This window comes from Pseudochaenichthys georgianus, chromosome 11 (genome assembly GCF_902827115.2).
Source record: "Pseudochaenichthys georgianus chromosome 11, fPseGeo1.2, whole genome shotgun sequence".
In the NCBI taxonomy this organism is placed as follows: Eukaryota; Metazoa; Chordata; class Actinopteri; order Perciformes; family Channichthyidae; genus Pseudochaenichthys; species Pseudochaenichthys georgianus.
Window position 1 is genome coordinate 12649936 of NC_047513.1, and position 12757 is coordinate 12662692.

Genomic DNA, 12757 nt, shown 5'->3' on the forward strand with positions numbered 1-12757 from the left:
TTTGAGAAACCGGCTCGAGATACACTTTTTGTTATATTCCATGGAATGCTCTTAACATCCCGATAGCAATGAATATCTGAAGTGCTTTGACAAAAAATCCATACAAAAATGTCATCTGTGGAAGCCGTAGTACTGTAACAAGCATGACCAATCATTTTGCAATGTGTTTATTTTGAAATGCATGTTGAGCACATCATACTTCATGTTACCGAAATGTGAAGGAGGTATCTGTTGATCAGCAGTTTGTAATATTCACACAGGTGTCGTGTTTCGGCAGGTAGAAGTGAAGCAGCACAGAGGATTGGAGAGATTAAAAATGATAAGAGGAAAACACTTGGTCAATGGTTTTATCTTGCTATGGCAGTCACTGTTTTTTCTGTTAAACATCACCTTAATGTTTTTCTACTCAATGTTCCTGTAACTTGTCTGCTCTATCATTTGTGTCTGCTGAGTTTGAGAGTGAACATGATATGCGTGTCTTTGCCTCTTACTCTTGACCCTCTGTCACGACTAAGGGAAAAGGGCAAATAAGCATTTTGGAGTTTTAGATTGTTGTCAGTACTAATGGTAGTAAATAGCCCTTTGTTTTCTATCGAGACACAATTCAGTTTTCAGGTTTTGGAAACAAGATACATTATTTTAAAGACAGCTAATTGATGAGCACACCATTCTTATGGAGTTCTGTTTCACACTGAAACCAGAGTACGCCCCTCACTCCCTGTCAGGCATGTTGTCTGGTGGGTTTGTATTTCAGCTGAAAAATGTCAAAGCAGTCCTGTACTTTAAAAACCTGAAAACCAAACTTTCTTCAATAAAAGTGTTAATTATATACCCTAAAACAACAATACTTATTCTTTTTTTCAGAATCTGCCACAAGGTCAACAGTCAATGGTCATTTCACAACAAAGGCTACCTGTAAACAAACTTGCCTGTCTTCATTCTTCCTCTGAAAGGAATGTCAGTTTTTTACAGGTGGGCTGTCTCAGTATTTCTAGAGACCAATAGTGTTGACACAGCTGTGAAGAAATTGAGCAGCGATTGGTCAGCTGTATGATCTACAGTCAGGTGGGTTACTGCAGCAGGTGTGGCACAGTGAGGGTGGGACGGTGATACGGAACTGATTACAGAAGGTTGTAAAACAAAAATTCCACTCCATTCTTACCTTCCTACAGCTGCCACTATATCCTGTTACAGGTAAGGACACATATTTAAAAATGTTGTTCTTGTGTCATTCTGTAAGCTGTTTGTGTTAATCTACAATGGCAAACACAGAGTTATGTGTTTAGTTTTCTTTGGACTTTGGAGTCATGAATACATTGTCATCAAGGGACACAACAATTCAGAGTATGGTTACTTCCATTTTACATGTCCTTTTATTCACACCATCACATTGGATACGTTCTATACTGTGTCCATGTGCCTGTGTGTGTCATTGACTGCATATGTCTGTATTTGTTCTGGATGGACCATTTGTAACTTACTCACATTCTTTCTTGTAGTTAAAACAAAGCCATGGACCCTGAGTATTTCCAATCTTATGTAAGTAGACATGTTCTTCCTTGTCTTTTTTTCTGCCTTTGCATTAAGACTCTGTTTGCCAAGACGCCACATTTCCAGATAATGCAATCTGCTGTCTCGTGTTCTCTGATTATCTGCATACCTTTTAACGATATCTACAAAAGTCACTATGTACATGACATGTTTATTGGAATGCTGCAATGAGTTAATCATGTTCATAAAGTTATTCTGAATGAAGGAATAAGTTCTTACCCAATCTACTATTGTGTTTCTTGTAACCCCATCCACCCTCACACACTTGCAAAACTCAGAGCAGCACTATAGAATATTTGGCATTCTTCTCGGCAGAAGATGAGCAAAGATACCAAAACGTATCTTCGCTCCTCTTCGGCCAACACCTATAGCTTCCTTTCACACATTCCACTAGCTTCCTGACAAACTTGTATTATATGTTGATATGTTAACAATAATAAACTAGACAGAATCAATATCCAGTGTCAGGATTTATGCTCAATCCTTCTTTTCATTGATCATTGCAATTATTCCCGAAATAACAGTTTCACTTTCTACTATTCCTAGGAGATGTGCTGGGGCACCCTGGGAACGGTGCGACCCTTCGCCAATTTCCACTCTGACCTGGATGTCATGGAGATCCAGAAAGCATTGGAAAGGAAAGGTACTTCAAATGGTTAGAACCATTCCTTTGAATTGGTTGACCATCAGTGTTGACTAAAGCTGCATACAATTCACATTTTTGTTTTGCCTCATACCATGCCTCTCCCCATCGTTAAATATTAGTATGAATATATGTTGTTCTTTTCTCAGATGCAGGGACTCTGGTGAGAATCTTGACCAATCGGACCAACGCTCAGAGACAAGAGATCGCCAAGGTCTTTGAGGAAATTACACACAAGGTAAGGAAACAAACAACCTGACAAACACATAGAATAAGAAATATAACAAGACAAAAAAGGCAAAAAAAAACCTGTTTAGGAAATGTAAATGTTACATTCAAAAGAATAGTTTAAATGCTCGATGCTACAGCAGCCCCCCTTGTGAAATATTTCTTAAAAATGTATGCTATGCAGTACAAGAGAATGGGGAGTTGCAATGACAATACTGTATGTTGCATATGTGTGTTTGCCCAGCTGTCACTTCCAAGTGTTTGCTGTACAAACATGATTTAAACTGGTTTTAAAGGATTGGAACTCACCCTTGTTTACAGAAGGAGTAGTATGAGGTGTGTGGTAGAGGATGAATATGATGCTGCAGTGTCAACGTTTATCTACAAACAAGATCGTTACAAATGTTACCGCACTTGTACCTGACTTATATTTATTTAGTATTATTCTACATTAAAGTTCTCCTCTTTAGGTTGGCAGCCAATATTATACTTTTAATGCCACTTCATTTGTTTCCAATAATGAAATGTTAACATCTCTACGGATTCACTTTATTAATACAAAATGTAAATCAACTAATAATTATGATGTATTGTAATAATTATGATGTATTGTAATGCATCAAGCTACCCGGCAGTTTATGAGAAATAAAAACATTTGCTCCAACTTAACCATTATTAAAAACTCATACATTAATTAAGCATTGCCCAGAAATGTAATATACAATTTTCTAGCAGGGCAATCATTCTGCGTTTTGAGTACTTTGGTACTTTAAGTACTTGATTAAGTAAGATCTCAAATGAAGGACATTCCCCTAAAAGTCTTACCAAAGCAAAGCATAGTAAGACCTACAAAACCTAGAGTTATTTTCGTCTGTTCTGATAGATTGATATTCATTAGGGAAAAATGAAGTCAATGTCTAAGAAATTTGAAAACAGGAGTGTTTACTGTGACTCTGTTCCAGGACCTGGCAGCGGCTCTGAAGAAGGCTCTGTCTGGAGAGCTGGAGGTCCTCCTGTTGGAGCTGCTGATGCCTCCTTTGCAGTACGAGGCATATCGCCTGCAGCAGGCCATGGTGGTGAGTGGCTTGTTTTTGTTTGTGTTTACATATTTTTCCTGCCTGTCATATCCCAGGGTCTAAGAATAGCATGTGTTGTGTGTGCAGGGTATAGGAACAGATGAGGAAACACTACTGGAGATCCTGTGTACACATTCTGGGATGGAGCTCCAAGAAATCAGTGCTGCATACAAAGAAAGTAAGTCACACATCTTGTAAAGTCTTTCCCTACAAATTGTTTGGTTGATTATCATGGACATTTAAACCCTTATCCCTAATCCTATAATGTCTTGTTGCCTGGGATTTGTGACATTTTGTTTGCTTTATCTCCCCATTTAGTTTATAAGAAGGACCTGGATAAGGAACTGAAAGGAGAAACCAGTGGAGACTTTTACAAGCTTCTCGTGGCTTTGTTGAATGTAATCCTAATTTTGTTTCTTTTACCATCAATTTTAAATTCATAAATAAGTAAATAGACCTTTTATTGGGATTGTTTGAACTGGGGTTGTTTCTGGTACCTATCCATAGTCAGTCAGTTACCTACAGTAGATGGCCGTCTGCACACCCCTAGGTTGGAAAAAGAGATAGGAGTGTTTGCAAGGAAGCTAAGCAATGGACTGCTGTGGAAGGGGACCTGCAGTAAAACATATTTTAGACACCTCAAAAAAGGCCCATCCAAAAAATCCATATGAGGTTAAATTTACACTTTATTTAAAATATTTTAACAGTTTTACCCTGCCGCCAGACAGGGACCAGAAGTCCATGCTCTCTTTAAAGCCTCCACACAATCAGGGTATATTGCACTATTTGACTGTGAAGGTTTAATGCCTCCTTTTTTCTAATTTATGGGTTCTGGTGATTTAGCAAAAGCACAGATAATAATAAATGATATTTTTACTTCTACTCCCGTTGAAATCACTACAATATTGCTTTGCTTCCGTGCTGTATTTCCAGTGTGTTTCTCCAATCTGGGGGTGTGTCAACCATCTTCTACTGTAGGTTATACGCAAACAATGGATAATATCTCATACAACCGTACAACCTACATTCAAACAATCCCAGCTGACCCTTGGATAATATTGTAGTGGGTGTTAATCCCCCACCTTTTATATAATTGAAATTATGTATCTTGGGTATGAAATATTAGTGGTGCACCGTTACAGAGAAAATATGTCTGTGATATCTGTAACAGGTAATCATTTAATTAAGATTACCCTTATAAAGCAGTTAAAAATGTGTTCTGACTTCTCTCCCAACAGAAAGATGAGGTTCCTGGTGGGGTTCGAAGAGATATTGAGGTAATATTGCCCATGATATTTTTCTACACAAATATTGTAGTCTAGGTTTAATATGATATGATAGTAAGGCTAGTAGCAATATGTACCCTTACTAAACCTGGGGATAAGGAGTGTTCTTTCAAATGAAAATCTCAGTCATCTAAAATAAGTTATCCTGACCATCACTCATTTTGGTCAGGACTCAATTAAATACCAATAAACTACTGTGTTAAAGAATACATTTCCTAGTACTCTGACTCAGTATCACACCTGCTGTTTGCTTCCTGTGGAAATGTGGTTCCTAAGCTGGCATAGTACATGTGGTACATGTGGGCCCATGTATAGTAGTAGTTGTAACATATTACATCACAAGTTTGTTATGTCACCCAATTTCTGATTGTGTTTTATTCTTCCAGGCTCTCTCTGCCACACTTAATGGGAAAAAAACTGAGGCAGGACCGTGGATTGACATACTGACCTCTCGAGACTCGGACCATCTGAACAAAGGTGAGGCTGTAACATATTTATCTAACCTTTGCGTCTTTCTTGTACATTTGTTTCTGTACATTAGAGTCCATTCCCCTGACCTTGTATGTGGTTTATCTGTATCTCACAGTGCTGATGGGACTGGAGCTGAACATCGGGCAGTTGGTGGATCAGGCTCTGGAGAAAAAGTTTTCAGGAGACATTCGACTGGGTTTGAAAGTTTTAGGTAAATATAGTTTAAGATTCTTCTTAGTTCTGGGTATTAAGTGCTGACTAGCTGTCCATCTTGATTGCTCACATTTTTTAAATCTGTGTTATTACAGTGGAGTGCATTCAAAGCCCGGAGAGCTACCTCGCTAAGAGACTAACTGCCACCAAGGTAAAATGCCCTCATAATGAATTGTCTCTTTTGTGAGTGACTGATCATTGCCTATATTATTGCACTACTAATCATTCTCTGTCATTTCTGTACATAATATTAATCGGGTTTATGATATCCTTTTTACTTATACAGACATTTATATACTCATAAAAACAAATTAAATAGAATGGTAACGTTGTCTTGTATGCTATATATTATAGTGATTTGTTTGTTCTCAACTGGTTTTTGAGTTTTAATTTCTGAAAAGTACTTCCTGTATGGATTGCGGTGTACAGATAAAAGTTATTTTGCCTTGCCTAGACCACGGTCAATAATACAAAGATCAAGTTAAACGATCACTCCCATTGAAAGCAGACCTATTATTCACTTTTATACATTTAAAAAGATCATCTCACATCTATGATTTTGAAACGCAAAAAGGTTCACACAGAAAACATTTCCATTTTGCAGACACCCATATTGCAGGGGATAATGGTGTCTCACTCTGAGGAGGATCTGCTGTGTATCAGAACAGCCTACCTCAAATTAACAGGCACGTCCCTCTACACCGCTCTACAGGTGGGTCCCACTCATTACACTGTATTACACATTATAACACAAGACCTGAATACTTGACATGATAATGTTTTTTCAAATTATGCATTTAAATCAGAACAGTGACATTTTGAAAAGTAGTATGTTTGTATTATTAAATGAAAGGAATATTAATTTCATAAATGTGAACGTCTTTCTCCAACAGAAACAGTTCAAAGGAGATCATCTACTGGCTCTGCTGGCCATCTGTCGATCTGAAGATTAAACATAAACTACAGCATTTTTTAAATTTGTAGTTTGCCCCGAACATGGCAATGTAAAAATAAACTTGATACTTTATTGCATCTTTACAATTTAGTTGAATCTCATTTAATTGCATGCTTTGCTTATGCTTTTTAAATGGTGTATAAATGCTAATTAATGTATTATTTTTATGTTTGGTGATTTGCTTTTATTGCTTTGTACTGTATATCTGCCACAATGCCTCTTTTCATCCCAATGTTTTATCTACATAAAATATTGTTCAAAAAGTTACAATGGCAACCATTTTTTCTCTTTCTCGTTAATGTTATACATTTAGAATCAATGTTTGGTACAGTATATGTATAAATGTGTGTATACAGACCCTATAAGGAATGTACTTACACTGTCTAATATGATTGTCATGCAGCCATCAGACCAAACATTTTAATAGGGAGCTCTTAATCATACACGAAACACACATTTACAAGTAACATCATTCATCCCATTAATTTTCTCAGTTTATAGTTATTCCTGATGCCAGATATACTTTAGATTCATTATATGACATGTTAAATGTTAACCTGCTGATCATACATACCTTAAGTTAATTAATAAACATGGTAACGGAATTAAAGAACAATCTGAAAATGTTATGCTGTGCTGTGAATAGATGTAACTTGGTCATTCAGTCCCTACATGGATCTGCATTCATTTCAACTTACCTATTTACACTTAGAAACATTAAAACCTCAAGGAACTCTCTTCCTCTTTTCATCCCTTAGGTGAGATTTGCTGCTCAGGGGCAGAGCGTGTAGAGCAACAATGGCACAACAGAAAACAGCACAGAGGCTCCAGCGACTCCTGAGCCTCCACTGGTGGTAGTTTGGGTCGTCGAAGTCTTTGTTGGCGTTGTTGTGGTGTTTGGAGAGGAGCTTGGTCTTATGGTGGTAGGGTTGATGGTAGCAGTCACAGAAATGGTTGGGGTAACAGTAACACTAACAGTAGAAGTGGTTGAGGAGATGGTTCCAATCGTTGACGTAAGGGTGGTCACACCACTGGTCGTTTTGGTTGGGACGACAGTTCTAGGTGTTGTTGGTGAAGAGTTGGTTGTAGTTGTTGGCGTAGGGGTAGTCCGACCAGTAGTCGTAGAACTTGGGGGAACAGTTGTAGTTGTAGACTGGGCAACAGTTGTAGTAGCAGTTGGGGAATTGGTTGTAGTTGTGGGTGTAGGGGTGGTCGTGGTCCGACCAGTAGTCGTAGAACTTGGGGGAACAGTTGTAGTCGTAGATGGGGCAAAAGTTGTAGAAGTGGTTAAGTAGTTGGTTGTAGTTGTTGGCGTAGGGGTAGTCCCACCAGTAGTCGTAGAACTTGGGGGAACAGTTGTAGTCGTAGACTGGGCAACAGTTGTAGTAGCAGTTGGGGAATTGGTTGTAGTTGTTGGCGTAGGGGTGGTCGTGGTCCGATCAGTAGTTGTAGAACTTGGGGGAACAGTTGTAGTCGTAGACTGGACAACAGTTGTAGAAGTGGTTAAGGAGTTGGTTGGAGTTATAGACTCAGTTTGTGCCTGCTTTGAAATAAATGGAGAAAATAATAAAATCAGTTGATTGTGTACAGCAATACGACTTTCCATAGTTTCAATACATCAATGAACGCGATTTATACTTTTTCTAAACGTCTTTTTTGTCCTGTTATTAAAGTTAGATGCTAAGACGTTAGCTCTCTTTTCATGAGATATTTGTTTTGCTCACTTGTAATTTATTCCAACACCACTCAAAACATAAACAAAAAGAAAACAACTTAAAGACATGCATTTTTCTGGAACTCCTTCTGATTAAAAATTGTCCTTAAAATAACTATTTTCTCATGACTATAACAGCTAAAAACACATTACACAAATCATGTGATGGCTGTTCAAGATCTATTAGATGATATAATGATTATGTATGTTGGTTAAATATTTGTATTCATAATGCATTTGCAAAAACAATATACATACTTTGACATACTTTCTTGAGAAGCAAAAAAAAGTTTGTTACCTTTACCAATGTCAGCAGAGCCATAATGCAAAATAACTTCATGGTGTTGAGTGGAGAGGAGGCAAAGATGTACCAGAAATGTTGCTGAAAGTGTCCTGATGCAAGGAAAGCAGGTGGATGGTTTTATAGTGAAGTGAAGTTCCCAAATACAATAGCATGGTTCAGGAGGGGTAGGTGTGAATTTATGTTGACGTACAATAAGAAGTTGGCTGGGGAGGTGTGTGTGTGTGTGTGTGTGTGTGTGTGTGTGTGTGTGTGTGTGTGTGTGTGTGTGTGTGTGTGTGTGTGTGTGTGTGTGTGTGTGTGTGTGTGTGTGTGTGTGTGTGTGTGTGTGTGTGCGTGCGTGCGTGTGTGTGTGTGTGTGTGCGCGTGTACATGTGTGTGTGCGTGTGTGTGTGTGTGTGTGTGTGTGTGTGTGTGTGTGTGTGTGTGTGTGTGTGTGTGTGTGTGTGTGTGTGTGTGTGTGTGTGTGTGTGTGTGTGTGTGTGTGTGTGTGTGTGTGTGTGTGTGTGTGTGTGTGTGTGTGTGTGTGTGTGTGTGTGTGTGTGTGTGTGTGTGTGTGTGTGTGTGTGAGAGTATACATTTGGATTATTGGCTGCACATCCCTTTAAGCAAACCCCTCAATGACTTCCTGGAACACACTTTATACTTTCTGTGCATTTATTAGCACCTGGGAAACTTAAGAAGACATTTTATATTAGATATGCTAGTTTTGTACTGGGATGAAATATTCTACCAACTTCCTCAATGTGACTGAACTCCTGGTTTAATTTGTAACTACAGACAAGTGTCTAAAAAGGTACTTCCCTATGCGTGTCAATAGACATTCATTCGAGAAGTCATAATTAATTGATACAGGTAAATAATTAGAAGGAAACAAATATGAAATGTCCTTCCTCCTCCTGGTGTATGATTGACTAATTGCTTAACAAACAGGTTACAATATTATTTCCTCATACGTGACAGCTTAAGTTGCAGGATAGAAATCATTGTCACATTTTAATCATTCAGGTTTTTGTTCAAACTCTGCAACTGAAAGGCTTTAATCAGCATTCGATAGCATTCGTGTCTGCACCTGGCCAAACACAGCACCAATATTCTCTATGTATCCGACATGAGATCGACCAATACATGTTGTCTTTTTTGTTTGTCATCATGATAAGTTCTTATTTTGTTTCAGAACCCATTACTCACTTTGACTAAATCTGTTTTTCAATTATGTTTCAAATTCAGATTAATACATATCATATATATTATATATATATATATATATATATATATATATATTCAGCAATGACCAACATGCTGCTCTTAACGTTCTGCTTTTAATAAACCAACCACATCACAACACACTTGTGTTCTAAACCTTTTCTATTCCGTCTTAACAAACTGGTCCCAACAGGTTAAAGTTAATGTCTAATCATTCTCAATATTGAAATTGGCAAGCGTGCCCCCAATGAATACTTGTGAATACAAATGGACTATAAACTCAAAAGGACTGCCCACTTACATTTTCTGTGTGCTCAGAGACTTGCTCCAAAGAATATTGGTGTATGATTTTAGATCATTTTATAATGATAATGTCCTATAATGCTGTGATGGAAAGCATCATTAGTTTTGAAATGGCGTACTGGTATGGCTCCCTTATAGTCTCAAATCAAAAATGGAGAATGTGGTAAAATCAGCAATGAAATATTCAAGCAGGGAAGAATATTTCTCCCCTGAAAAACTAAAGAATTTAAAGGACCAATCATCTTACTGTATCCAAATGTTACCTTCAGGTACATGTTACAGAGCCAGCAACTTCCAAAACAACCGCTACATAGCGAAAGCTTAAACGTTGACTTTAATTAAGTTGAACCTAATAGAGTGCCACAGTGACGCGTCCTAAAACTTTCTAATTTCTAATCATAAATCTATCGATTAGATTTATGATTCGAAAATTATAAAAGTAAGGTAGACATGTGGAGATTATCCGGCTGAACAAAACGTGATCTGTCTCTTCAATTTGTGTCTACCACAGACCTTATTTCGAGCTATTTTCCAAAGTCATATGGAGAAATTGCATTGGTTTTTGTCGAAGGAACCGGACGTGGTAATTAAACTTCCGGGTTTTAGGACGCGTCACTGTGGCACTATATGTCTTATTTTTAACTTAACAGTATTGCTTTCAACTAACCTAATACAGTGATATGGAATGTGTTGACATTAAAGTAATCGTTTCAGTTTTTTCAGTGTAGTTTATTTCGGCTTTACAGTTACTTAAAACATCACTTTGATATTGTATTGATTATTTTTATCTTACTGCACATGTGTAATATTTAATCATGTTTTTGTTTCAGCTTTCATTGTATTTGAATGCCTATTTAATACTTTGGCTACACATTGTTTTAAGCTCAATGCAGCTGAAATACTTCCCCCCCCCAAAAAATCCCCTCTGATGCAATAAAGTACATTCTTATTTGATTTGATCTTGTATTGATTTTCCCTGAAACGCTTTCCTGATGTTCCAGAAAATCCCATGGTTAATGTTCTAAAGCTCATTACCAGCCCACCTTTTTCTTTAGAATTTCTTTACAGACTTTTCCTGGTATCATCTCTCCATGTCTTTACAACGCGTGAGAGTATTTGCGAAAGCCACACCTTTCCATGTTGGACAAAATACATGTTTGAGCCTGCAGAGGGAGACAGTGTCCAAGTGAGTTGTTTTTATCAGTTATTCTCTTTTATTTAAGTTTTCTAACTATCGACAGTATATAAATCATATTTATTTTACATTTTTGCAGCAGACATGCATTTCATATGATAACATGCAGTTCATCAAACCATCTGGAGGATCCACTAGGAGTAGAACAGTAGCACACAAACATGAATCACACTTGACTGACTGAATGAATGACTTGCTGATCCATCTTTTTCACTGCACCTGCGATGTTGATTCAACCTGCGTTGCTTCTATCATGAACTTCAGGGCAATTTACCAAACAATGTTGGATATTGGATATTTTAATATGCCACTGTATATAATAAAATGTGAATGTGATTAAGGATACGCCACACTCGAATGCAGATCAAGCCGCAATCATCTTAACAAATAAACATTCATAACTATCTGTCATTTCTATCACTATTACATTACATGCTACTTGTTAGTAATACATATCAGAGCACAATCTAAACCACAGTCTGTGGAAAGTTTATTTGTCAGTTAATTAACAAGCTGGCTATAGACTCGCTAATCATTTCCTAATCTCATATTCCACCACCTTGTTGAACACACACAACTGAAATCATATTTTCTCTATAGCAAATATTCTAAAATAATCAGATTTGCAATGATTTTTCAACAGCACTATTAAGACTCACAAAGGAGCTCATTGCCAAAGAGTGTGAAGAAGAAATGATGCGACTATCAGACTGACAGACGTGAAGATGTGGTTCTGTCCGTTCTTTGTAGTCTTGGCAACCATGGTCATGGGTTTAGTCGGTATGTTGTTGTTGTTGCTGTTGTTGTTGTTGCTGGTGTTGTTGTTGTTGTTGTTGTTGTTGTTGTTGCTGCTGCTGCTGCTGTTGTTGCTGTTAGTGGTGTTGTCATTGATGTTAGTGGTGCTGTTTTGGGATGGCATTGGTGTGTCAGACATGCCATTTGATCTCTGTGTGAAGGATAAAGGATGAGACAGAGGTTTAAGACATAAGAGTAAATAGAATGTAGCATAATCCTGCCTATTATTAAATGTTGTTTCCAATTAATTTAAATGAGGAATACAGGTGGAGAATATTGAAAGATTTTTGACATTTCACTTTGATGAATTTGTTTTATTTATTAACTTGTTGTAGAAATTGTCCGATTTCATCTTTCAACTCAAAGTTTCCTCGTTCCTTGTTCAGGCTATGGTTCATTTCTACCCTATATCTATATTATACAGCCGGTAAAGAGTATGTTTACCTGGATGAATCCCAGCAGAGTCAGTGAGAACAGCCCCAGGACCAGATACTTCATGTTGGAAAAGAGATGACTTCCTTTTGAGGACAAGAAGACAGCTGGAGATATCTTTTGAAAGCCTCGCTGTTTTTTTAACAGTTATAAAAACTTTTGTCTTTTCCTTCAAGGTCGAGTCGGTCATAAACTTGTGTATCCTTGCTGAGAGCTTTTTAAGAGATGTTTTTCTAGAGTGTGGCCTTTTATAAGGCATTCAGATTTCACGTGATACCTTTTCCCATCCAGGAAGCTTTTCCTCAGTCTCCACCCAGGCTATGGACCGCACATGCAAAACTTCACAGTGAGCCAATTGAAAACAACAAAGACATAACTTGTCACTGCC

General features: G+C 37.6%; 3 protein-coding genes across 5 annotated transcripts; 1 reads left to right on the top strand and 2 right to left on the bottom strand.

The window, feature by feature from the left end:
* Positions 1 to 1100: 1100 nt before the first annotated feature.
* Positions 1101 to 7259, top strand: anxa14 (annexin A14). Of its 2 annotated transcripts, none has more exons than XM_034093778.1 (13): positions 1101 to 1194; positions 1500 to 1539; positions 2098 to 2206; positions 2344 to 2432; positions 3385 to 3498; positions 3586 to 3676; positions 3817 to 3896; positions 4737 to 4775; positions 5171 to 5261; positions 5371 to 5466; positions 5564 to 5619; positions 6073 to 6180; positions 6362 to 7259. In XM_034093778.1, exons 2-13 carry the CDS (start codon positions 1513 to 1515, stop codon positions 6419 to 6421), a joined length of 960 nt encoding a protein of 319 aa, XP_033949669.1. In that variant the 5' UTR covers positions 1101 to 1194; positions 1500 to 1512; the 3' UTR covers positions 6422 to 7259. The 2 variants fall into 2 exon arrangements, with proteins under 2 accessions (XP_033949669.1, XP_033949670.1); XM_034093779.1 differs by having other exon boundaries at positions 2098 to 2194.
* Positions 6813 to 8612, bottom strand: LOC117454659 (integumentary mucin C.1). 2 transcript variants are annotated; one of them, XM_034093781.2, is made up of 2 exons: positions 8442 to 8612; positions 6813 to 7966 (listed from the first exon to the last, which is right to left on the bottom strand). In XM_034093781.2, the coding sequence occupies exons 1-2, from the start codon at positions 8475 to 8477 to the stop codon at positions 7196 to 7198; spliced, it is 807 nt and encodes a 268-aa protein (XP_033949672.1). In that variant the 5' UTR covers positions 8478 to 8612; the 3' UTR covers positions 6813 to 7195. The 2 variants fall into 2 exon arrangements, with proteins under 2 accessions (XP_033949672.1, XP_033949671.1); XM_034093780.2 differs by having other exon boundaries at positions 8436 to 8611.
* Positions 8613 to 10655: 2043 nt separating this feature from the next.
* Positions 10656 to 12605, bottom strand: LOC117455389 (ras-related protein RabV-like). Its single transcript, XM_034094897.2, has 2 exons — positions 12382 to 12605; positions 10656 to 12088 (listed from the first exon to the last, which is right to left on the bottom strand). The coding sequence occupies exons 1-2, from the start codon at positions 12433 to 12435 to the stop codon at positions 11810 to 11812; spliced, it is 333 nt and encodes a 110-aa protein (XP_033950788.1). The 5' UTR covers positions 12436 to 12605; the 3' UTR covers positions 10656 to 11809.
* Between the last annotated feature and the right edge of the window lie 152 nt (positions 12606 to 12757).